This window comes from Camponotus floridanus, unplaced genomic scaffold (genome assembly GCF_003227725.1).
Source record: "Camponotus floridanus strain SB8 unplaced genomic scaffold, Cflo_v7.5 scaffold42, whole genome shotgun sequence".
NCBI lineage: Eukaryota > Metazoa > Arthropoda > Insecta > Hymenoptera > Formicidae > Camponotus > Camponotus floridanus.
Genome location: NW_020229570.1, coordinates 9,354 through 28,864, shown reverse-complemented (window position 1 = coordinate 28,864; position 19,511 = coordinate 9,354). Strand labels below are relative to the sequence as shown.

At 34.4% G+C, this 19,511-nt stretch overlaps 4 protein-coding genes across 8 annotated transcripts; 2 read left to right on the top strand and 2 right to left on the bottom strand.

Moving 5' to 3' along the window:
• Positions 1 to 645: 645 nt before the first annotated feature.
• LOC105252859 lies at positions 646 to 5,754 on the top strand. Its single transcript, XM_025411675.1, has 4 exons — positions 646 to 663; positions 839 to 938; positions 3,502 to 3,630; positions 4,712 to 5,754. Exons 3-4 carry the CDS (start codon positions 3,531 to 3,533, stop codon positions 4,915 to 4,917), a joined length of 306 nt encoding a protein of 101 aa, XP_025267460.1. The 5' UTR covers positions 646 to 663; positions 839 to 938; positions 3,502 to 3,530; the 3' UTR covers positions 4,918 to 5,754.
• A 4,161-nt stretch (positions 5,755 to 9,915) lies between these two features.
• On the top strand, positions 9,916 to 13,325 carry LOC105252855 (protein UBASH3A homolog). 2 transcript variants are annotated; one of them, XM_011260473.3, is made up of 4 exons: positions 9,916 to 10,167; positions 10,577 to 10,814; positions 10,939 to 11,643; positions 11,726 to 13,325. In XM_011260473.3, exons 1-4 carry the CDS (start codon positions 10,061 to 10,063, stop codon positions 12,515 to 12,517), a joined length of 1,842 nt encoding a protein of 613 aa, XP_011258775.1. In that variant the 5' UTR covers positions 9,916 to 10,060; the 3' UTR covers positions 12,518 to 13,325. The 2 variants fall into 2 exon arrangements, with proteins under 2 accessions (XP_011258775.1, XP_011258776.1); XM_011260474.3 differs by lacking the exon at positions 9,916 to 10,167 and adding an exon at positions 10,193 to 10,279.
• Positions 13,326 to 13,676: 351 nt separating this feature from the next.
• LOC105252856 (electron transfer flavoprotein subunit beta) lies at positions 13,677 to 14,948 on the bottom strand. Its single transcript, XM_011260475.3, has 3 exons — positions 14,749 to 14,948; positions 14,132 to 14,530; positions 13,677 to 14,061 (listed from the first exon to the last, which is right to left on the bottom strand). Exons 1-3 carry the CDS (start codon positions 14,797 to 14,799, stop codon positions 13,750 to 13,752), a joined length of 762 nt encoding a protein of 253 aa, XP_011258777.1. The 5' UTR covers positions 14,800 to 14,948; the 3' UTR covers positions 13,677 to 13,749.
• LOC105252857 (protein crooked neck) lies at positions 14,859 to 18,494 on the bottom strand. Of its 4 annotated transcripts, XM_025411701.1 has the most exons (4): positions 18,371 to 18,494; positions 18,027 to 18,153; positions 15,713 to 17,840; positions 14,859 to 15,009 (listed from the first exon to the last, which is right to left on the bottom strand). In XM_025411701.1, the coding sequence occupies exon 3, from the start codon at positions 17,740 to 17,742 to the stop codon at positions 15,727 to 15,729; it is 2,016 nt and encodes a 671-aa protein (XP_025267486.1). In that variant the 5' UTR covers positions 17,743 to 17,840; positions 18,027 to 18,153; positions 18,371 to 18,494; the 3' UTR covers positions 14,859 to 15,009; positions 15,713 to 15,726. The 4 variants fall into 4 exon arrangements, with proteins under 4 accessions (XP_025267486.1, XP_019883584.1, XP_011258778.1 ...); XM_020028025.2 differs by lacking the exon at positions 14,859 to 15,009 and having other exon boundaries at positions 15,588 to 17,840; positions 18,343 to 18,494; XM_011260476.3 differs by lacking the exon at positions 14,859 to 15,009 and having other exon boundaries at positions 15,588 to 17,840.
• Positions 18,495 to 19,511: the final 1,017 nt, after the last annotated feature.

Here is a 19,511-nt window from a genome sequence, read left to right as displayed (position 1 = left end):
ATTGAGGAGACTTTAATCTTTTATAGTTCAAACTTTCTTCCTTTTTCTCCCTGTATATGTCGCTAAAAATATTATTGTAACAAAAATGTTTATTATTTTTTAAAAAAACACAAGTGTTACCTTTCTGTCGACTTTTGTAAAAAAAGAAATTGAAAAGTCACTTTTAACGTACATAATATTTTTGCAAAATTTTTGCAACTATACAATACTAAATTTACAGTAAGCAAGAGATGCGAGATTTCTTTTTCGACAATTAGAGTTCTCTGATAGTAATTAGTTTCTATAAAAATTGAATCACGATCTTCGTTACTACTCAAATAAATAAATAAAAATACCTCAGGTAAAATACATACATTATAATTATTATAAAAATCGCGTAAAGGTATTTCAAGACGAGAAAGCGCTAAGGGAAGAAAGTTTCGCGAAACGTCCCTGCCCAAGGGTCGCGAGGGAATTCGCGAGAATTCCTCTCCTCCGCGAGTGCATCGCGCGCACTCGCGCGAGTGGAGTCTGCGAGAGAGATGTGGCCATATAAGGAGCGCGGACAAGAGCTCGCGCATCTCTCTGTTGTCCGCTAGGTAGGTAGGTAGGTAGGTAGGTAGGTTGGTAGGTAGATAGGTAGGTACGTACGTTTGATAGGTACGCTATCCTCCTTGTTACACGGTACGTTCTTTCCTCATTCGTTGCGACCGTTGTCCGGTAGCGACTCCGATCGTTACGCGAGAAAAAAGTGACGTCTCCTGTTATCCATCCTATCCTGTCCTGTCCCTCCTCTTCCTCGCCGAAAATTCGCAAGTATTTTCGTGAACCCAAGACTTATCGCTCTTCTTGGTTTCAGGAGGATGGTGGGTCGCCCAGATCTGACATCTGCGCCAATGAGAGTGACGGTGACACTAGCGACGGCGACTCTAAGGATCCTCTCAAGAATAATCACTCGGGTGAGTCTCTTATGCGCAGAGTAGCCCTTGAGTAGCGGAATGCGAAAGAATTGTCGAAAGCTCACTTCTCTCCTCTTTGAATTTTTCCTATAAAAATATATAGAAAATATGTAGAATATTATATATTTGTTGAAAATTAAGGGTTGTACAGCATCCTAAATATGTGCTCATTATGCAATTTTTTTCTTTCTGATGCTCAAATTATTATTTCGAATAGAACTAGATTTATAAATATTTTTCAATACTTCCAATATTTCTAATATTTTCCATATGTTTAAAATGGTATAAAATTTTACTAACTCACGCTTAAATATCTCATGAAAAAATGCGTATTGAGTATGCAAAAGAGACACAATATATTTATAAAATTTTAAATTAAATTCGATTCGTGATCATTTTTTTCAAATGACGAGGTTTATGTAGTTTCCTCTTGAGAGAAAACGAAAGAATAGTAATTATCGGTCACATTATCGGAGTAAATACGTATTATTCACCACAACGTAGGCATATAATAATAATTAGCCGTCCAAGTTTGTACAAGGTTCTAGTTAGATTAAGTTCTGCGGTTATGTCAATTTTTTTTTCTCGTGACCGTAATTACATTCATGACATCTTTCGCTGTCCCAAATAGGGAAATGGATGCAACAAAACTTTAGATTCTGAACGCAAAACTTATTTTCAGTCTACGCGTGTATTATCAATTGCATCTTTCTCTCTTCGAAAAATAAGAAAATTGCCCCACGAATCCTAATCGATATCGCGATTAAGAAGTAAATTAAGAAAGAACAGACAGTTTAACAAGATTCGATTCGCCTCGTCCTCCCTCGCGTCATCTGATGCTAATCACGTTGCAATTGTCGCCGATACCATTTGCGTCGCGCTTGACCTCATCGCGCGGCTGATAATGAACAGCTGTTCAGGACACGCAGGTAAGTGAGTAGACAGGTAAACACATCCACGAGGCCCGAGACGAGATAGTTCGAGGGAGAGGGGACAGGAGGGGACGAGAGAAGCGTGAGAAAAAGGTGGGAGAGAGATAAAGGAGGAGGAAGAGAACGCGCGTGGAGGAAGACGGACGGGAGAGGGGGAGAGAATGCTTTTAAAATGCGAAAGGCGTGCGAGCGATGACGGGGTTATCCGTGTAGGGAGCCCGTAAGGAGTCGCGTACGGCCGACGATGACCAAACTTAGACGACAACCGTGCTGCCTAACTGGGAAGTAGGATCCGGTCGAAAGCCGCCGCAGAAAACGGCGCGGCGCAGGTTGCAGGTGTACACATAAATATCGATGCTAATGTGTCGCGTGGATGCCATTCTATGCCGCGCCGCTGCCGTCCGGAGACGCGAGTCCGGAGCGCGTCGCTTTTTTTTTTCTCCCGGCCCGTCTCGGGGCCCGTTCCAATTCGATAATAATCCCACCGGCTGTTATGCCCCACCGTATTCGCGAGAGAGCGAACAAATGTATAATACATCCCTGCGGCATAATGAAAGCTCGCGCGCGCGAGAGGTCCCATTATCATGAGCGAATGGACGTTCGCCGTGCGAGTCACTTTTAATTAGGAGCCTTTGCTCGTTCGAATGCAGAAAGCGTACGCGAGAGACATTGCGATTTGTTTTCTCCTCGTATGTGTGCACGTATACATCCTACGGTCCAAGAGAGTTTTTGGACGCGCTTCGCACCGACTTAACGAGCACTAACGCATAAAGAGAGATATGTATATTATAATGGCTTTCTGAAGACTAATAGATATCCGTAGTTAATGTACGTAAGGTAGAGGGAAGTGCCTGCTCTACTAACACGAATTTGCTGATTTTTTTTAAATATGCACGTCGCTCCGCCTTTGTTGGATTCAAGCTTCTTGTATAATAATCGAGATACGGTAACTTTTGGAAAACTTTATGTAAAATAGTATTATATATCGCGAATCGATTCGGATCGGTTTCAGAAGTATCAAGATTATCTCTTGTGAGGAGATTGGAATTTGCATTTTTTAATTATTTTCGCGCCGGCGATTCGTTCCTTGAAAACTTGCCGTATTTTTCCAAAAAATATGCATATGTATTGTAGCAATTTATGTTAAATGTGGAGATCAAGATGAATCAGAGCGCAAATTCGCACCTGGGTGGTCTGGATCGAAGTCTCGGCTCGATCGCCATTCCTAAGTTTTTCTCAGCATATACATCTGTACCAACAGAAAGAAAACGAGTTTAACGTTATGTCGAATGACGCATTTCGCAATAATTCGATACAAATAAGGGATGTATATAACATCCCTCTCTACGTCTTACAATCTTTACTCCATCCATTAGATCCTATTCAACACGTATATTACAATTAAATATTAATTATTTTCTCAGAAAGAACATTTATCTCTCTAAAAATCTATTAAATTATCTCTCTAAAAATCTATTAAAAATATATTAAAACCGCGATTATTTTTTACATCGAACTTTTTACATTTGAACGAATTTCGATATCTCCCCTCGATAAATTTCACCCTCGACCACATCACATTGTCGGCGTTAGACGCCACTCACACGCTCAATTCCTCTTTGATTTCCTAGGAAATGTGCCTTCGTTCTCTACAGGGATTATGTACCAGATGCCTCAGAGTGTCATTTATTCGCCTAGTCCAGGGGTCTTGCTTGGCATAGGACAAAACGGGCAACCAGTGCAAATATCTCAAGACGGAGGTAGGTCTCTTTCTCTCTCTCTCTCTTCCTCACACACTTTCTTTCTCTTTCTCTCTTTGTCGCTTCGAGAAATGTATGAAATTTTTACGTAATTTATCACGTCGTAATCATTTCGAAATGTCGTTACCTGAGAAGAATTTCGAGCGCAAATTGAAAAGTCGATTCATCTCGGGAAACTCGACGGATTCACTCGGAAATCGCTCGCGCGCTTCTCCAGCTCATTTGATTCACCCGGAAACATCTGGGGGAATAATTGACTAGATTATGACTAATGATTTTGCATAACGCAAACTGGTCGTGATATAGGCGATAAAATAAATGCATAACATTTTATATATGTATATTAATCTATTGAGGACGGCTATTTTTTTGAAAAAATCTAACTTGTAAAATTCATAAGAAATATTTATTTAGTGAAAACAATAATTTTGATTAAAAATGAATTGAAGTATAATATTCTTTGAAATAATTAGTTACACGGAAATCATACTCTATACATTCATATCTTGACTTTAATCTCTTCTTTTCTTTTCTCACTCTGACTGGTTATAAACGATACATCTTCTTTTTCCTTTTTTACCAGGCTCAAAAAGGATAAGAGAAGAGAAATCTCTATCAATAAATCTCTTCGGATGTTCTCTTGCACTTGTTTGTCCAATTGATTTTATATGTTGACTGGTAATTTCTTTGATCAATTGATCTCTGAAGTCACCTAATTGATTCAATTTTCAGAAAACTTCAAATTTTAAGAGAGAAATGAATGAAAAAGATGAGACATTTATCGATGAAAGTTAAAAATTCATATGTATATTTATTAGCTTTTGAAAAAAAAACCGTCAAAACATATAATACTGCCGTCTTCAAAGGATTAATATTCAAATAAGAAGAAAAATAAGAGAGAGATAAATGCAACAATAAATGACAAATTACTCTCTCGTTTGTTTATAATCTTTCCATTTTTTCTTTCCACGCGAATATACGTCAAAAATAGAAAAAAAAACTGGGATGGAAAAATAACGTCGCAATTTCGCGATGATGGAATATCTCATTCGCGCTCTTTTCTCTTGCAACTTCCTTATAGGTACAGTGACATCGGTGGCAAACTCGTCACAATCGAGCCAACCGTTTATCACGATACCGCTGAATGTTGCGATGAACGCGGCGGGATTGTCCTTACCGGTGACCTCCAGGATGACCTCCAGGTCGCCCACGACGACGACGACGACGACGACAACGTTGTCCACCTGCGGCGATTTGCCATCCGATCTGACCAAGGATCGTGAATGATACGGGAATCTTTTGACGAGCGGAACTTCCGATGACGACGAAAGTAGTTGTAGTTGAACCTCCCGTTATGCTAGAAGCGGAAATTGTCACGCTTAAAAATGAGACTCGCAGATATCTTTGGACTCGCGATATGTATTTGCACGCCCGAGATAACATCGGGACGAATAATCGCGGAATTTCGAGCGAAATTCAGAGCGATTACGTCGCAAAATGGGATTCTTCGCTCCTCTTCGTTCTTTGAGAGAAATTGAGGAAAAGGATGCTGATAAGAAAAGGATCGACGAAATCGATATTCACGCTAATAATTTTTCGGCTAATAATAGATTATAAACATGAGATTATATTTAACATTGAGATTATAATTTAATAACAAGATAAGAACAGTATCTCGAAGGAAAACAAAAAGATCGAGTAAAACGAACTTGTCACGGTATAAAAATATGTACTATCTCTGATTGTAAGATTATGTGATCGTATAATACTCCTAATTGTATTCCTAATCACCTAAATGATCGGAACGAAAAATGTCGTTTCTCATGTTAAGACGAACTTCAATAGCGTTTTTCGAGAAAACTCACTGCCAATTATATGAGACTGACACCGCATACGAATTCAATACCCATGACGTTTAGAAAGTCGCTTTGTCTTTCGATATATTATAATTGATTAATTTGCCATATATAATTTTTTGAATTATTTCTAAAAACAATTGGTTTGCTTGCGAATCGAATTAACAGAATATTATCGAAATCTTAATATTTTTTGTAATATTTTAAGATATTCTTTTTCGTAAAAATAAGCATAATACTTATTATTGTCTCCAACATTTCATTATCGAATTTTTTTTTACAAACCTGTAATTATAATTATTATTTCATAATTATTGTAGCATTGTTACTTAATTATTCGTATATTAGTACTCAATTATCTCTATATTTTCTGATATCACATTCACTTTAATATTCATCTTGCAAAATCTTGGAAAATCTTTATTATGCATTTTTTCCTTGCATTATAAAAAGTCCTTGCATTATAAAAAGTCCTTGCATTATAAAACTGGAGAGAAAGGCAGTTTTTCTTTAATTAACTCTTTTTTTACTCTTGCTCATGGCATGTATTAATTTTACTTATTTATATTTAAAAATCTTAATAGAATAAAACAAGCGAAGCAAATCACGTTTGACTCAAAATATGTGTTCATAAACAAAATATAATTAATATTAAAATTTTCTTTTACGATTTAATATATTCAAAATAAATTTTTTAAATTGATTTTTTAAATTTCATAAATTGAAATTATCGAAAAAAAGCGATTTATTCAAAAGTAAAAAATGATTAGTAATTCTAAGATATACTCTGTATACTTTTTGTTTGAAATGTTTTTAGGGTATAATTTGCACTATTTATCCGCAGAGAAAATTTAATGCATTGAAAGTAAAAAGATTTTCCAATGTATATTTTTTTTAAGAAAATGTTCTCTATCATATTACAAATATCAATTCTTCTATTGATGAAAATATTTGCCAAAACTTCACACGAATATCATTTACATATATTATGATTTCAATATCAAAATCATAACTTTATCGTAATATTTGCTATAACGTTAAAGTTAGAAATACCATAGTATGCAATAAAAAGAAATTGTTTGACACGGCGCAAATGATTGCGTCGGAAAAAATGTATGTTCTAACGATAAATGTCATGATATTCTTAAGAGAATTGCGAATTCTAGTATTCAAATAGCCAATAATTAGTGCCAATAAAAAAATGAATTCTGTTGTACTTAGATCCTGCAAAAAATTCGATATGCACGATATGCACTACTTATGTTTTATTATCTTGTTATATGTTTCTTCATAAATACACTAAGAAAGAGAAAATCATCTAAAAAGAATCCTGCAAAATTGAAATTATGTGCGCTAAAGTGAATTAATCTTTACTATCATTAGCATTTTATATAATACATTAAATATTAATTTACAAGAATAAATGTTTCGAGGATTTTTCTTTAAATTTGATATTTCTGTTTTTTTAATCTAAAAATTGACTTTCATAAAAATCACTTTTCATTTCGTTTTATTCGGAACAAAAATTAATTACTAATAAATTAATGATTTTTAAAAATGAATGATTATTCTATTCTTGCGCTCATAGTTTCAATTATTTAATTTTGATATTTCTGTTTGAAAGAATATAACTTAATTTTTATATAACGATATGTCATTGTTATTAATCATCATTTTTATTTAGAATCGATTAAAATTCAAGGAATACTTGTACAATTAGGTTCTTCATCGCGATATGTGTTAATAATGTAAGAAACTATTTATTCTCCGAGAGAATAGCATATTTTCTTAACATTTTTTAGTCAGAATCTCTACTCTTACGCGACATACAATTTTAATTTATCTTCGGATCGAAATCAGATCTTTAAGTAAATAAACCGTGATTTTGTTAAAATGGCGAAATTGATCGATAGTGATATCTAATTTGCGTAATCTTAAATATTATGAAAAAATAAAATATAACTCTAATGTTATAACTCTAATATTATAAATGTAACGCATTGTAAATTCGAGACATACACATACACACATACAAACTATCTTTAATAAAGGTAAACATACTGTAAAGGAAATTTAAGATTACATTTCTGCGATATGTGATCTTCTGATAGATCATTTGTACAAAACATACAAATAATATATACATACATAAATCGTTATGGATGATTATAGTTGCGGTGGAATCTTGATAAAATTGTAAATTATTAAAGGATAGGACAGAAACAATTTATCGCATCACCAGATATATGCCAAAAAATGTGCAATATTAGAAACTCAAGTCAAATATCAAGAAGCAATTGTTATTATTTTATAGATTTCAGCGTAATTTAGCTCACTACATAGATATACAGATACTATGGTAGTATGGATAAAATAAAATTAGAATTATTTATTGATATAAATGAAATACTTTAAATGTATAAAGATTGAATCTTTTATCTAAAGTTTGAGAGATGATTTAACTAATTATATTATTATTATAAAATATTATGTATATCTAAAATTATTAATAATTATTATTATTTAAGTCATTTCTCTCATTAATTTATTATTAATTATATAAACATAAAAAAAATCTAGTTGCTTAACTATGTTACTTAACCAATCCTTTGCGGGATTCTGCAAAAATTATAAGAGATAATGAGCAATTCTCTTTTTGTTTTATTCATACTATTCACTTGTTTATAATGGATACTTCGCACTCGCGGTTTTTTATGTGAATACTTTTCAAATGTGTGTTGACTCTACTTTACTTTAATAATAAGAGAGAATTAGATTATATAAAATATTTATCTGGTCAAAGACGCTTTGCGTTAAAAAATCAGATGTAATTTAAACCTTCATAATTAAGCTATTAAAAAATATTATTATTAGATATTTGGTAAATTGATGAAATTATTGCGCAGTTCAACGATGTCTGAAATTTCGTCGAATAGTGAGTATTTTAATCACACCGATTCTTTAAGATGCAGTGTATTAAGGATGTACGAATTGCGAGCAAAGAATCCCATGAGAGACGAGCAATAACATGTATATTACGTTTCTTTACCTATATTTTATATATAAATATTATATATACATATAGAGAAGTATGTATATATATACTATAACTTTTTTATTACTTCTGTATCGAAATATTGCAGCGTGAAGAGTGTTTGTAACAGAATGCCGTAACGAATGAAAAACAAAAATATATAAATTCACGTGCCACTGAATCCACGTGTCATTGCGTTTTCTCTCTTTTTTTTTTTACACTAACCACAGACTTTTATATAATTATCATACCGTTAACGGGGATACTAAAAATGATGCAAGGGCAGCCATATCTAACTGGGCAAAATATATAGATTGAGTAGAAAGATACTAGTGTCATGGGTATATTTTTTATTTATATACGTACATTTAATATTTTGTCATTGTTTTATTTTTTATTTTAAGACGTTCGTTAGCAGGCCTTATCAAGAGATATGGCACATCAAATTCTGCCCAATTAGATATGACTGACATATCTTTGCGTGACATTTCTCTCTAAAAGTGAATCAGTATATTATCAAAGTAGTGTATATACTACTTTCACTAGCGTGAATCAGTGTATTATCACTGAAAAACAGTAAATGCTCACTGATTACAAGCAATTATAAGTACAGCACTGATTACAGTGATAATACACTGATTCACTTTTAGAGAATTCATCATATATAATACTTACACGTATTACAGCTGTTTAGTATAATATATGTATAGAAGTCTGTGGTCACGAATGAAGAAAATATATAAATTCTTGTGTCACTGCGTTTTTTTCTTTTTTTTACACTAACTCTAAATAATAATCGCGTTGATTGTGTGTGCTATTGTTGAAATTGTTGCGGAGTAGGTGGTGAAGGAAAAAACGAAGAAAAATGAAATACAGATTATATGAAATGTGACTTCTCTCAGATTTCTTCGGATAAATTATGTTTTACGCTTTTCCCTGATATATTTTTTTATAGATAGAATAAGCGTCTAATAAAATATTGAACAATTATAGCGTCCAATTTTATAAAATTTTATTTTTATAAAAGAGAGGTACTATCAGTTTTTTAACCAAAAATATTCGCGAAAAATGTAAATCTATCGTTGAATATTTTACAAGATATTAAAATTAATTATTTACTTTTAGAATTTCAAAAATTACTTCCGAAACCAATTAATTCAGTTTCTAAAGTTATTTAATGAGATTGTGAAATTAAGACGTAAAATTTTAAAATATTAATGAAAGAAGGGAGAGAGATAAAAGGGAAATATCTTATCTCCACGAGAGATTACCATTATTTAACCTCTTTGATATCAACGGTAACGTTCAGTGGAAATTAGAAACTGTCAAGTGTACTTTTGATAAATTACTATTAATTGCAATATCGTATATTATATTTTTACCTTCGTTTTGTTTCTTGACGAGTGACCTGTTTTTGGTAGCGAGATCCGATCGGCTAATTTTGTAAATATCTCCTCTACTGATCTGATTTGTAGCCTGCGATAGCTCGCGCGGCGATTGGCCAGCCTGAGGAATAAACGTCAGTAAACGCAGTACCGTCATGGCGACGCTGCCGCCGCGGAAAAATCCAACTCCTACGAAAATTTCGAAACAGCATTTGACACCGTTGCAAACGCTCCTGCAGTTGGGTTTCCCGAAACACCGGGCGTACGTACGGTCGTATGACATAAATATTATGTTTACGTGACTATTACATGGCGTATTATCGACGCGCGTGGATTATTCGTTGTAAACAAACAGCTGTCAAACGTGGCCTTGAGTAGCACTATTTCGTATTATTCCCTCCCGAGCAAAGTTTATCCTTAAATTCCGAGATTTAAATTCCTGAAACAAATTATCCTTATGATATTTTAAATTTTACTTAAGTTGCTTACTCTATATTTTATCACTATCTCTTTTTTTTCTAGATAAATAAATTTATCTATTTTATCTCCCCCCTCCTCTAACATTTTATGGAGATATATTTTTCATATCTAAATATTTGCAAAAATATTAGAAAAATTCTTGTTGATCTTGATATTTACCTTTAATTGATCATAGTGTTGCATATTTTTAGGGAAAGGGCATTAGCTGCAACAGGATATCGTGGTGTGCAATTAGCATCAGATTGGCTACTAGCGCATGTGAGGGATCCAACTTTGGATTCTGATACCCAGCGACAGTATGTTCTGTATGCTTGTCCAACGGGATTGTTAGCTGAACAGCTTGAACAGTTTTGGTCAGAAAGTAAATTTCTAGGATGGAACGGTGCTCATAGCTTTATACCACACATTACTCTTGTCTCCTTCTTCAGTGTAAGATATCTCTAATTTTGCTTATCTACAAAAAAATAATATGAGATATTTTATACAACTCAATAAAATCATCTTTAAATTTATATATGAATGTGTATTTTATCATTTTCATGTATTTTTATAGGCTCCTGACGAGTTCACAGAAGAATTAGTAAATGCTCTTGAGAGTGTGATTCATCAGGATGAATTACATGAACGTATTGAACTGGAGACATATATATCGCCTAATTTTATGGGCCTTTTTGTCAAGGATATAAATGCGGAAGGATTGAAGAACATTGCTGTTCGCTATGTCAATAAAATTACCGCTCTAGGTATCACTGCCGAACCGCAAATAAAGTCTCTGCATCTTACACTGGCTTACCAGTTTCCCAGCAATTTATTTTCACCACTTGGCTTGATGGTTGAGAAACTAAAACCGATCGCGCCGGCCAACTGGGAGCTTAGATTATACTCGAGGGATTCGAGATTGCAGAATTTGCATGTACACAAAGTGACGCATGCTCATGTGCCCCGGGAACACGATGAATTAGAATTAAGAGTAGGTGATTACATTTACGTTCCAGAAGGAGCGTGTGGCGCGTCCACGGATGGTTGGGTAGAAGGTATCTCTTGGTTAACCGGGATATCTGGTCATTTACCATTGAATCACACCAAGAGGACTGCAGAATCGGACTCGTGGACATTGCACACTACTGTGTCGATCACCGACAATAAACGCGAAAGCCCGGAAGAAGAGGAGATCCCGAAAGTCAGAAGACCACCGCCGGTTTTGTCCCCGAGCGATTCCGTCGATACACCTGATGGGATTCCCATCGCCGATGAGCCAGTAATTCTGAAAAATACATCTCGTTCTTCATCAAATAATCATTGGCGAATTTATAACATATATCATTTCCATACGTTTTCAGATGGCAGCATCAGAAGCACCTCAAACACCATCTAGAGAGATCTTCATATGTCGGCATGGCGAGAGAGTAGACTTCACTTTCGGCACATGGATCCCATATTGCTTCGAATCAAGTGGCTGCTATGTGCGTCGTGACTTGAATATGCCCAAGGAAATACCGTCCAGGAATATCCAAGACTTTCAAAACGACAGTCCGTTAACCACTGTAGGCGAGATGCAGGCGAGTTTGGTAGGCGAAGCCATGAAATCGTCGAGTATTAAGATAGACGTGGCCTTCACGTCACCATCATTGCGTTGCGTTCAAACGCTCACCCATATTCTAAAGGGATTAGAGTCTGATATTCCGATCAAAGTAGAGCCAGGTCTAATAGAATGGTTGGCATGGTATCCGAATGGTATACCTGTCTGGATGACTTCTGAGGAATTGATAAAAGCGGGTTTCAATGTAGATCCCGATTATAATCCGATCATAAAGGCTAAGGAACTCCCTCCAAAAGAGAACGCCGCGCAGTATTACGAACGTAGTTACGAGCTAATTAAAAAAATAATAAAAAGTACTGTTGGTAATATTTTAATAGTGGCACATGCAGCTTCCCTGGCAGCTTGCACCAGACAATTGACCGGTGGTAAAATACCCTCTGCAGCTGAAGTAACTAGATTAGTCCAAAGGGTACCTTATCTGGCGTGCTTGACCGCGCGTCAAGGTATCGATGGCTGGCAGCTCCATCCTCCTCCCTTTCCACCAATTACTCATACTAGTAATAGCAGATTCGATTGGAAGGTTCTAATGTAATAATGTTGCAAGGTTTTCTAATGTAATAATGTTTAGCTTTTGTTGGGGGAGATATTTTACACAAAACTTATATGAAAGACTGTTATAATACAATGAATTTTTATGCAGGGCTGTATCCAATGTCAGTAACATTGAAACAACAGTATTCAACGAATCAAAAAAAATTCTAGAAGGATATATATTTGACTATAAAATATGACTAAAAAAAGAGGAGAAAAGACCCCCAGTGGACTCGCATGACGATTAAAAATATACAAAAATATTTATTTCCTCAGAATGATATACGGGTATAGATTTATTCCTGATGGTTATATAGAATACAAATACTAGCCAAAATGTTATTATTGGTATATCATATTATATACCAATTTCTGCTAAATATTTAATATATATATGACATACTAGTCTTGATTGGACACATTTTCTTGCCGAATCTTGGATAAGGCACTAAATAAATAATTAAAAAGTGATTTAATATTTTAAAATAAGCTATTTTCTGATTAATATTCATATAACTTCATATTTCTCTCTGACATAATACAATACATTAAAGTAGAAGTACAGAGAAGTCAATAAGATACAATATGTGCATATTATTCGTGATTTTCGATAGAGAAATATTTCCACACGAGCTTTATCAACATTTCTTGAAAATTTTAAAATTATGACATGTCAATTAAGTGACATTAAATCTAATTTAATGATATTTGCATTGCATCAAAGTAAATTGAAGCATAAAATAATAATATATTTATAGCTCGTTATTGATGTTACCTTTTACAAAGAAGGAAAATGATTTATATATGTGTATATATTTAGATATAATTGTTTTTTAAAAATATATTTCACGTCTCATTTTTTTAAAAATAGATTCCTTACTTGATAAGTATTAGAAAGAAAAAGATATCTATGTATTATATGAATATGTAAATCTCTTTTGCATTTTTTTGCGATGCTTTCCAGGTACAGATACAGTATTTTGTTAAATATATATTACAATCTGATTATATATATATATATATATATATATATATATATATATATATATATATATATATCATCAGATACTACAAAATACTTTCTTTTTCTATTTATGTAGTATAAATTTATTGAAATATTACATACAATTTCTGATAATGTACAAAAATATTATGCTATATACACAAAGAATTATTAAAATATAACAAGGCTTAAAAATTTTTATTATACCTTTTATAATTACGCTGTGACTACTAGATGTGACCACTTTCTTTCAATTTGCTTATCAAAGTATCGACGTCCGGCAGTATAGCACCAGCCTGCCTAACTGGTGGATCTTCCACCGAAAGTATTTCAATTCTCGGTGTTATGTCTACTCCAAGATCTTTCGGAGTAACTTTCTTAATAGGTTTTTTCTTAGCCTTCATAATATTCGGCAAAGTCGCGTAACGCGGTTCATTCAAACGAAGATCGGCGCTCAAGACTGCAGGAGTTTTCATTTTGATTACCTCTAATCCACCATCAATTTCACGTGTAACAGTCAATTCACCATTATTATTTTCAACCTGAATAAATAAAGAAAAAGTAAAACATTGACATAATAATATAAAATTTTTTTTTTTTTATTGTCATTACCTTGCTGCAAAATGTCCCAGCTGGCCAATCTAAAACACCAGCAGTCATTTGTGCAGTCTGATTATTGTCATCATCAATGGCTTGTTTGCCAAGTATCACCAAATCCACTTTCTCTTCTTGTGCCAATTTTGCTAACATCTTTGAGACATGAATGGGTTGCAATGTCTGGTATTCAGGACCAGATATTTCTACATGAATTCCACGATCTGCACCCATGGCGAGTGCAGTCCTGATTGTATCCTGGGACTGAGCTGGTCCACAGCTAACTGCTATCACTTCTTGAGCAATCTTTTTTTCCTTCATTCTGACTGCTTCTTCTATAGCTATTTCGTCAAAAGGATTCATCGAGTGTTTAATGCCATCCGTAACTACTCCAGACTTGTCTGGTTTCACACGAATCTAAGTTGAAGAATATAAGTTGAAAAAATGTATAAATGTGAATTTTTTACTCAGAAATTTTATAAATTAGTATTCATATTTTATTTTGTTGTAGAAGTGTTTGTAGCATGTTTTATAGTAACATTGTTAGAAATATTTTGAGTTTTACTTTTTTTAATGTATATTTTGTTTTATATATATTTTAAAGTCTTATATACAAAACATAAATATATATATACCTTCACTGCATAATCTATTACTCTTTTTACACCTACAAGTACACGGGCCATTCTTATTTAACAAAGATGTACAATTATACTCAATTACTTTTACTGAATGTCAATGATAGCGTTTATTCTTTTTCCGTAGCTCTTTAAACGTGGTTCAAAGTCCAAAGTCTTGAATTATTGTGCAAGATTATAACCTCAAAAGCATTGTAACCAACTTAATAAATGAAAATATTAGATCAAGTGGCCATGATACTTCCCTCAGTTTTCTCCCTGATAATATAAATAAAAATATAAATAATGTAATTAATAATAATTTATTATATGTATAATATTAGTATGTTCTCCCTCCCTCCACGCTATTATATATACATATATTACATTATATATTTCACAGAAATGTTAATTTGTGAAAATATATTTATATCTTCCGAGTCAGTATCGTATCGTATACATATTTTATTATTCTCAAAAAAATAATAAAACGATTTATTTTTAATTATATTTATTTCTGATGTCGCAATTTTAAATAATTAAACACCATTTTGAAATATGAGGAGTTATTGTTTATATATTAAAATAAATTCGATACTTCAAATTAAAATGAGCATAAATTAATAGAAATCTAAATTTGATAAAAAGTAAATTTTATTAATTAAACAATAGTTCTGCGACTCTTTATTTTAATTTTTTGATCTTACGATTTGTACTTTATATGCATATACTGTATATATATATAAGAGAAGAGAAAGAGAAATCAAATTGTCTGTTTCTATTCCTTTCCTCCTTTACGTATTTTTTAAATTTAAATTCGGCAAATTATACACTTTTATAATTATAAATATACTATATATACTGTTATATAAAAATAATGGGATATTTTTTAATCAAATATAATCACATATACATCATACATACTACAAAACACACACACACACGTATGCACATACAGATATATATACAAAATTATATATACACATATATATTATCTCAAGATTGTGATTCGGTTTCCATTTTCCAAGCCTTTGCAGCAGCCAGGAATTTCAAGTTCGGCCTCTGCGACTCGTCTTCTGGAAATACAAAGTCCAAAACTTCCTCCCAGCCGTCGTCGCTGCCATCTTCGCCGACAACGCGCCTCTTCTTCTTCACCCTGCGTGGCATCTTCTCCATAATTTTGGCGAGACTCTCCGAGGTGCCTTTCTCGCTCTCGAAGTCCTTCCATGCTTCTAGCAGCAATACTCGACTCTCGGTATCGCCGCTGGATCTCAGGGCGTCGTTTCCGCGCTCGAAGATACGTCTCGCCAGGACGACGTTGTCAGGACTATCTTCCATCTGCGGATTCAACAGCTCAAACTTTGCGTACGCTATCCAGACCTTAACGTGCAACGTGCGCTCCAGCAGACGCTCGAACAGCTGACGAGCGTTCTCTGTCTCGCTTTGGGCGATCTCGAAGTCGATGTATGACTTCCACAGCAATTCCGGCATGTCCAGCCTTGGTCGTGCGACAGCGCACTCGTATATCGCTCGGGCGCGATCGATTTCGCCCAACCGTGTCTCCAGCTCGGCAAATCGCATCCAAGTGGTGCAGTTCTCCGGGCCAAATTCGAGGAATTTCTCGTAGAGCTTCCGGCAACGATCAAACTCCACCAGCTGTATCTCGAGATCAATGTAACTTCGGAAAAGCTTGTCCGATGGACATATTCCCAACGCTAATCCTAGCGTCTTTCTCGCCTTGGTCAGATTCTTTTGTCGTATCTCAAAGTAAGCATAAAGCAGCCAGATTTTCGAGAAGCTAAACCGCTTGTGTGGTATAAGATCAAGGCACACTTTGTACACCTGACGGCATCGTTCGATATCCTTGGACTCAAGTTCCTCGAAAAGAGCGTACTTGATCCACAAGTAGATGTATCTTCGCCAAAATTGTTTCTCCTTGGTGGGCGGCACGTTAGCTATCGCTCGCTCGTATGTTTCACGGATCACATCCACGTTACCTTCCGACTCTACCAATCTCAAGTAATCGAACCACGCGTCGTAATTGGAAGGATTCTCTTTAATCTCCTGTTCGTATTGATATTTCCGCTTGCTGACTATCACGTCCTCGATGCCTGAGCGATCGCCGTATTTCTTCTCGTGGATCGTGTACGCTTTGTAGATCTCCTGAGTGTTGCTCTTCGGTATGTGATCGAGCGCGTATTTGTAAATTACACGGGCGCGATCGTGTTCTCGTTGACCTTCTTCGAATCTGGCGAACGCTAAGAAGAGCTTCTCGTCGAGACCCTCGTCTCCGTAAAAGCTTACGGCTCGCTCATATACCGCTCGCGCACCCTTGATGAATCCGTACGATTCTTCGAAGCGCGCGTACTTTATCCAGTGTTTCACATCAGGGTGGACCATCACGAAACGCTCGTAGATCTGTCTAGCGCGATCGATCTCCTTGTAACGCAGTTCGAATTTGATGTACGTTTGCCAGGCCTGTTCGTCCGGTTCCCATTCCATCCATCGCTCAAAGACTTGACGCGCACCAGCAATATTCTCCAAAGTCTCCTCCATGTAAGTGTACTTGTACCAGAATTGATTGGCTCGCGGAAGTAGAGTCACCGCTCTGTCCCATAAATTTCTCGCGTGATTGACTTGTCGATTGCGCATTTCCATCTCCGTGTACTTGAGCCATAGCGCAATATTCCGATGATCTACTTCCAGTGCTCGCTCGTAGATCGATCTCGCTCGTTGAATCTGTTTTTGAGATTCCTCCCATTGTGCATACTTGATCCAATTGGTAATGATCATGCGATTCTTGCGAATGATATCCTCAAACGCCTTGCGCTTGCGATGCTGATAATCCGCAAGCTCGTGTGGATCCGATATCTTCTGTTTTGGTGGTGGTGGTAGGATCTCCAAATCGCGCTCCTTCGCTTCGCGCAACAGCTGCTCTGCAGTGATTTGTATCTCTGCAGGCGCCTTGTTTTTCACCTTTGCCACTTTGGGCATTTTCTGTGACTTTTCCATCTTTTATAAATTATGTTACGTTAAAGTTAGAATCTGTGATACTGGCTCGACTCTCTCAATTTTTGTGGCACTCAGTGCATTACGCTATATTATTTTTGCTATAACAGAAATAAATAATGATTAGTTAATTAATTTGTAAGTTATTTTTTAAATTTTTGTAAACAATGGATTAATGTATTTTATCATAGTTTATGGCTTAGATTAATATGGCTTAAATAAATAGATAGATTAAGAATTTCTCATCTTCTATAGATCATATCATGTTTTCTTATATTCCTACTCACTTTTTTATCTTTATTTTTAAATTTCTTATCACAAATATTGAAATGTATGTCTTCTTATTCATACAAATTAACTTGTACTTTTTCCGATACTTTCATAAGCTCAGTGCATTACACTATATTATTTTCGCTGTAACAGAAATACTTAATAATTTCGGCATTAAATACTATAAATAATTTCAAATTTTTTTTCAAAATTCTTGTAAACAATGAATTAACTGTGTGCATTTTATAGATTATGGTACGTTAGATTAAGGTTAGGATCCTTCGCTTTGTCTAGGATATATCCTGTTTGTTTTCTTATATTAAAAAAACATACCTTTTTTTTCTTATATTTCTCTACTCACTTTTTTATCTTTACTTTTGTGGATCTTGCTCTCTTATCACACAATGGAAATATGTTACTCTTTTATTATTCAAATTTACTCATGCCTTTCTTCATACTTGCCAAGCATGAAACCAAAATTAGATAATTTCTAGATAGATCTATGAACATATAATTGAGACTCGCGTTGCGATTGGCTGTTACAGGACTATCTCCTGATTGGTCGATCAAACTCATCAAAGCATTCTCAGCGTTTCCTCGACGTCCAGCTATTCTCGCGCATGCGCATTGAACTATAGAACTAACTGGAGCGAGTGCTGCCTTTGTTATTGGATCTGTTCGTTTTAGCTACACTGCTGCACTAGTGCGATAAGTTAGAAAGAGACAAACATACTTTCTTTCACTCTAATTAGTTGCAGCAATGTAGCTAAAACGAACAGACCCATTGCTCTCGCGGTGGCCTCTCGTGTCGAGGGAGACAGTATCTATTTAGTTAAAGTCACTAGATTAACAAAGTACCGCAATTTTGATCTCAATAAGATAAGATGGAGCAAAAACGTTCGCAAGCAATTTTCATAGAACTTTAATTTAATTATTATATTATTACAAATATTGAACAAAATAAAGAATTAAAGCTGGCTTTCTCTGCAGTCTCATAGCAGATTATATCAGAAATCATACTTTAATTATTGCAATATATCATGAAACAAATCAATCTCAAAATAACGGAAATATTTGCAGAAATATCAAATATGTAATGTAAATATTTTAATTTTTTTGTATGCGATCTATTTTTTATTCTATCGATGTTTTCATAGTGATGCACCTTGAGCACTTTGCTTCACATGTTTGCAATAAAATATATTAAAATATATTAATTTTTATTTAGAAAGACTAAGATTAAAACAGACGTATGCATTTTTTTCAGATATTTCTATTGAAAAAACCGCATCAGATAAAACTTTCCTGTACATTTTAAATGTGCCAAAAGATTTGCTCTTTATTCCACTTACTGCAATAATGTACACTAAAAATGACAGATCTATATTAAAAATGATAGATCTATATTTAGTAGTTGGAAAGAAAGAGAGGAGAAATGAAAAGTGCATCTAGAGAATTTAAAAGAATAAAAAACAAATCTAAAAATAATATATAAAGATTAA

Coding starts and splice junctions, on each gene's coding strand:
- LOC105252857 (XM_025411701.1), bottom strand. CDS start 17,742: ATGGAAAAGTCACAGAAAATGCCCAAAGTGGCAAAGGTGAAAAACAAG.
- LOC105252859 (XM_025411675.1), top strand. CDS start 3,531: ATGTACCAGATGCCTCAGAGTGTCATTTATTCGCCTAGTCCAGGGGTC. Junction 3,631..4,711: donor GCAAATATCTCAAGACGGAG/GTAGGTCTCTTT, acceptor ACTTCCTTATAG/GTACAGTGACATCGGTGGCA.
- LOC105252855 (XM_011260473.3), top strand. CDS start 10,061: ATGGCGACGCTGCCGCCGCGGAAAAATCCAACTCCTACGAAAATTTCG. Junction 10,168..10,576: donor GGTTTCCCGAAACACCGGGC/GTACGTACGGTC, acceptor GCATATTTTTAG/GGAAAGGGCATTAGCTGCAA. Junction 11,644..11,725: donor TTCCCATCGCCGATGAGCCA/GTAATTCTGAAA, acceptor ATACGTTTTCAG/ATGGCAGCATCAGAAGCACC.
- LOC105252856 (XM_011260475.3), bottom strand. CDS start 14,799: ATGGCCCGTGTACTTGTAGGTGTAAAAAGAGTAATAGATTATGCAGTG. Junction 14,531..14,748: donor TAATAGATTATGCAGTGAAG/GTATATATATAT, acceptor TCTTCAACTTAG/ATTCGTGTGAAACCAGACAA. Junction 14,062..14,131: donor CTGGGACATTTTGCAGCAAG/GTAATGACAATA, acceptor TTATTTATTCAG/GTTGAAAATAATAATGGTGA.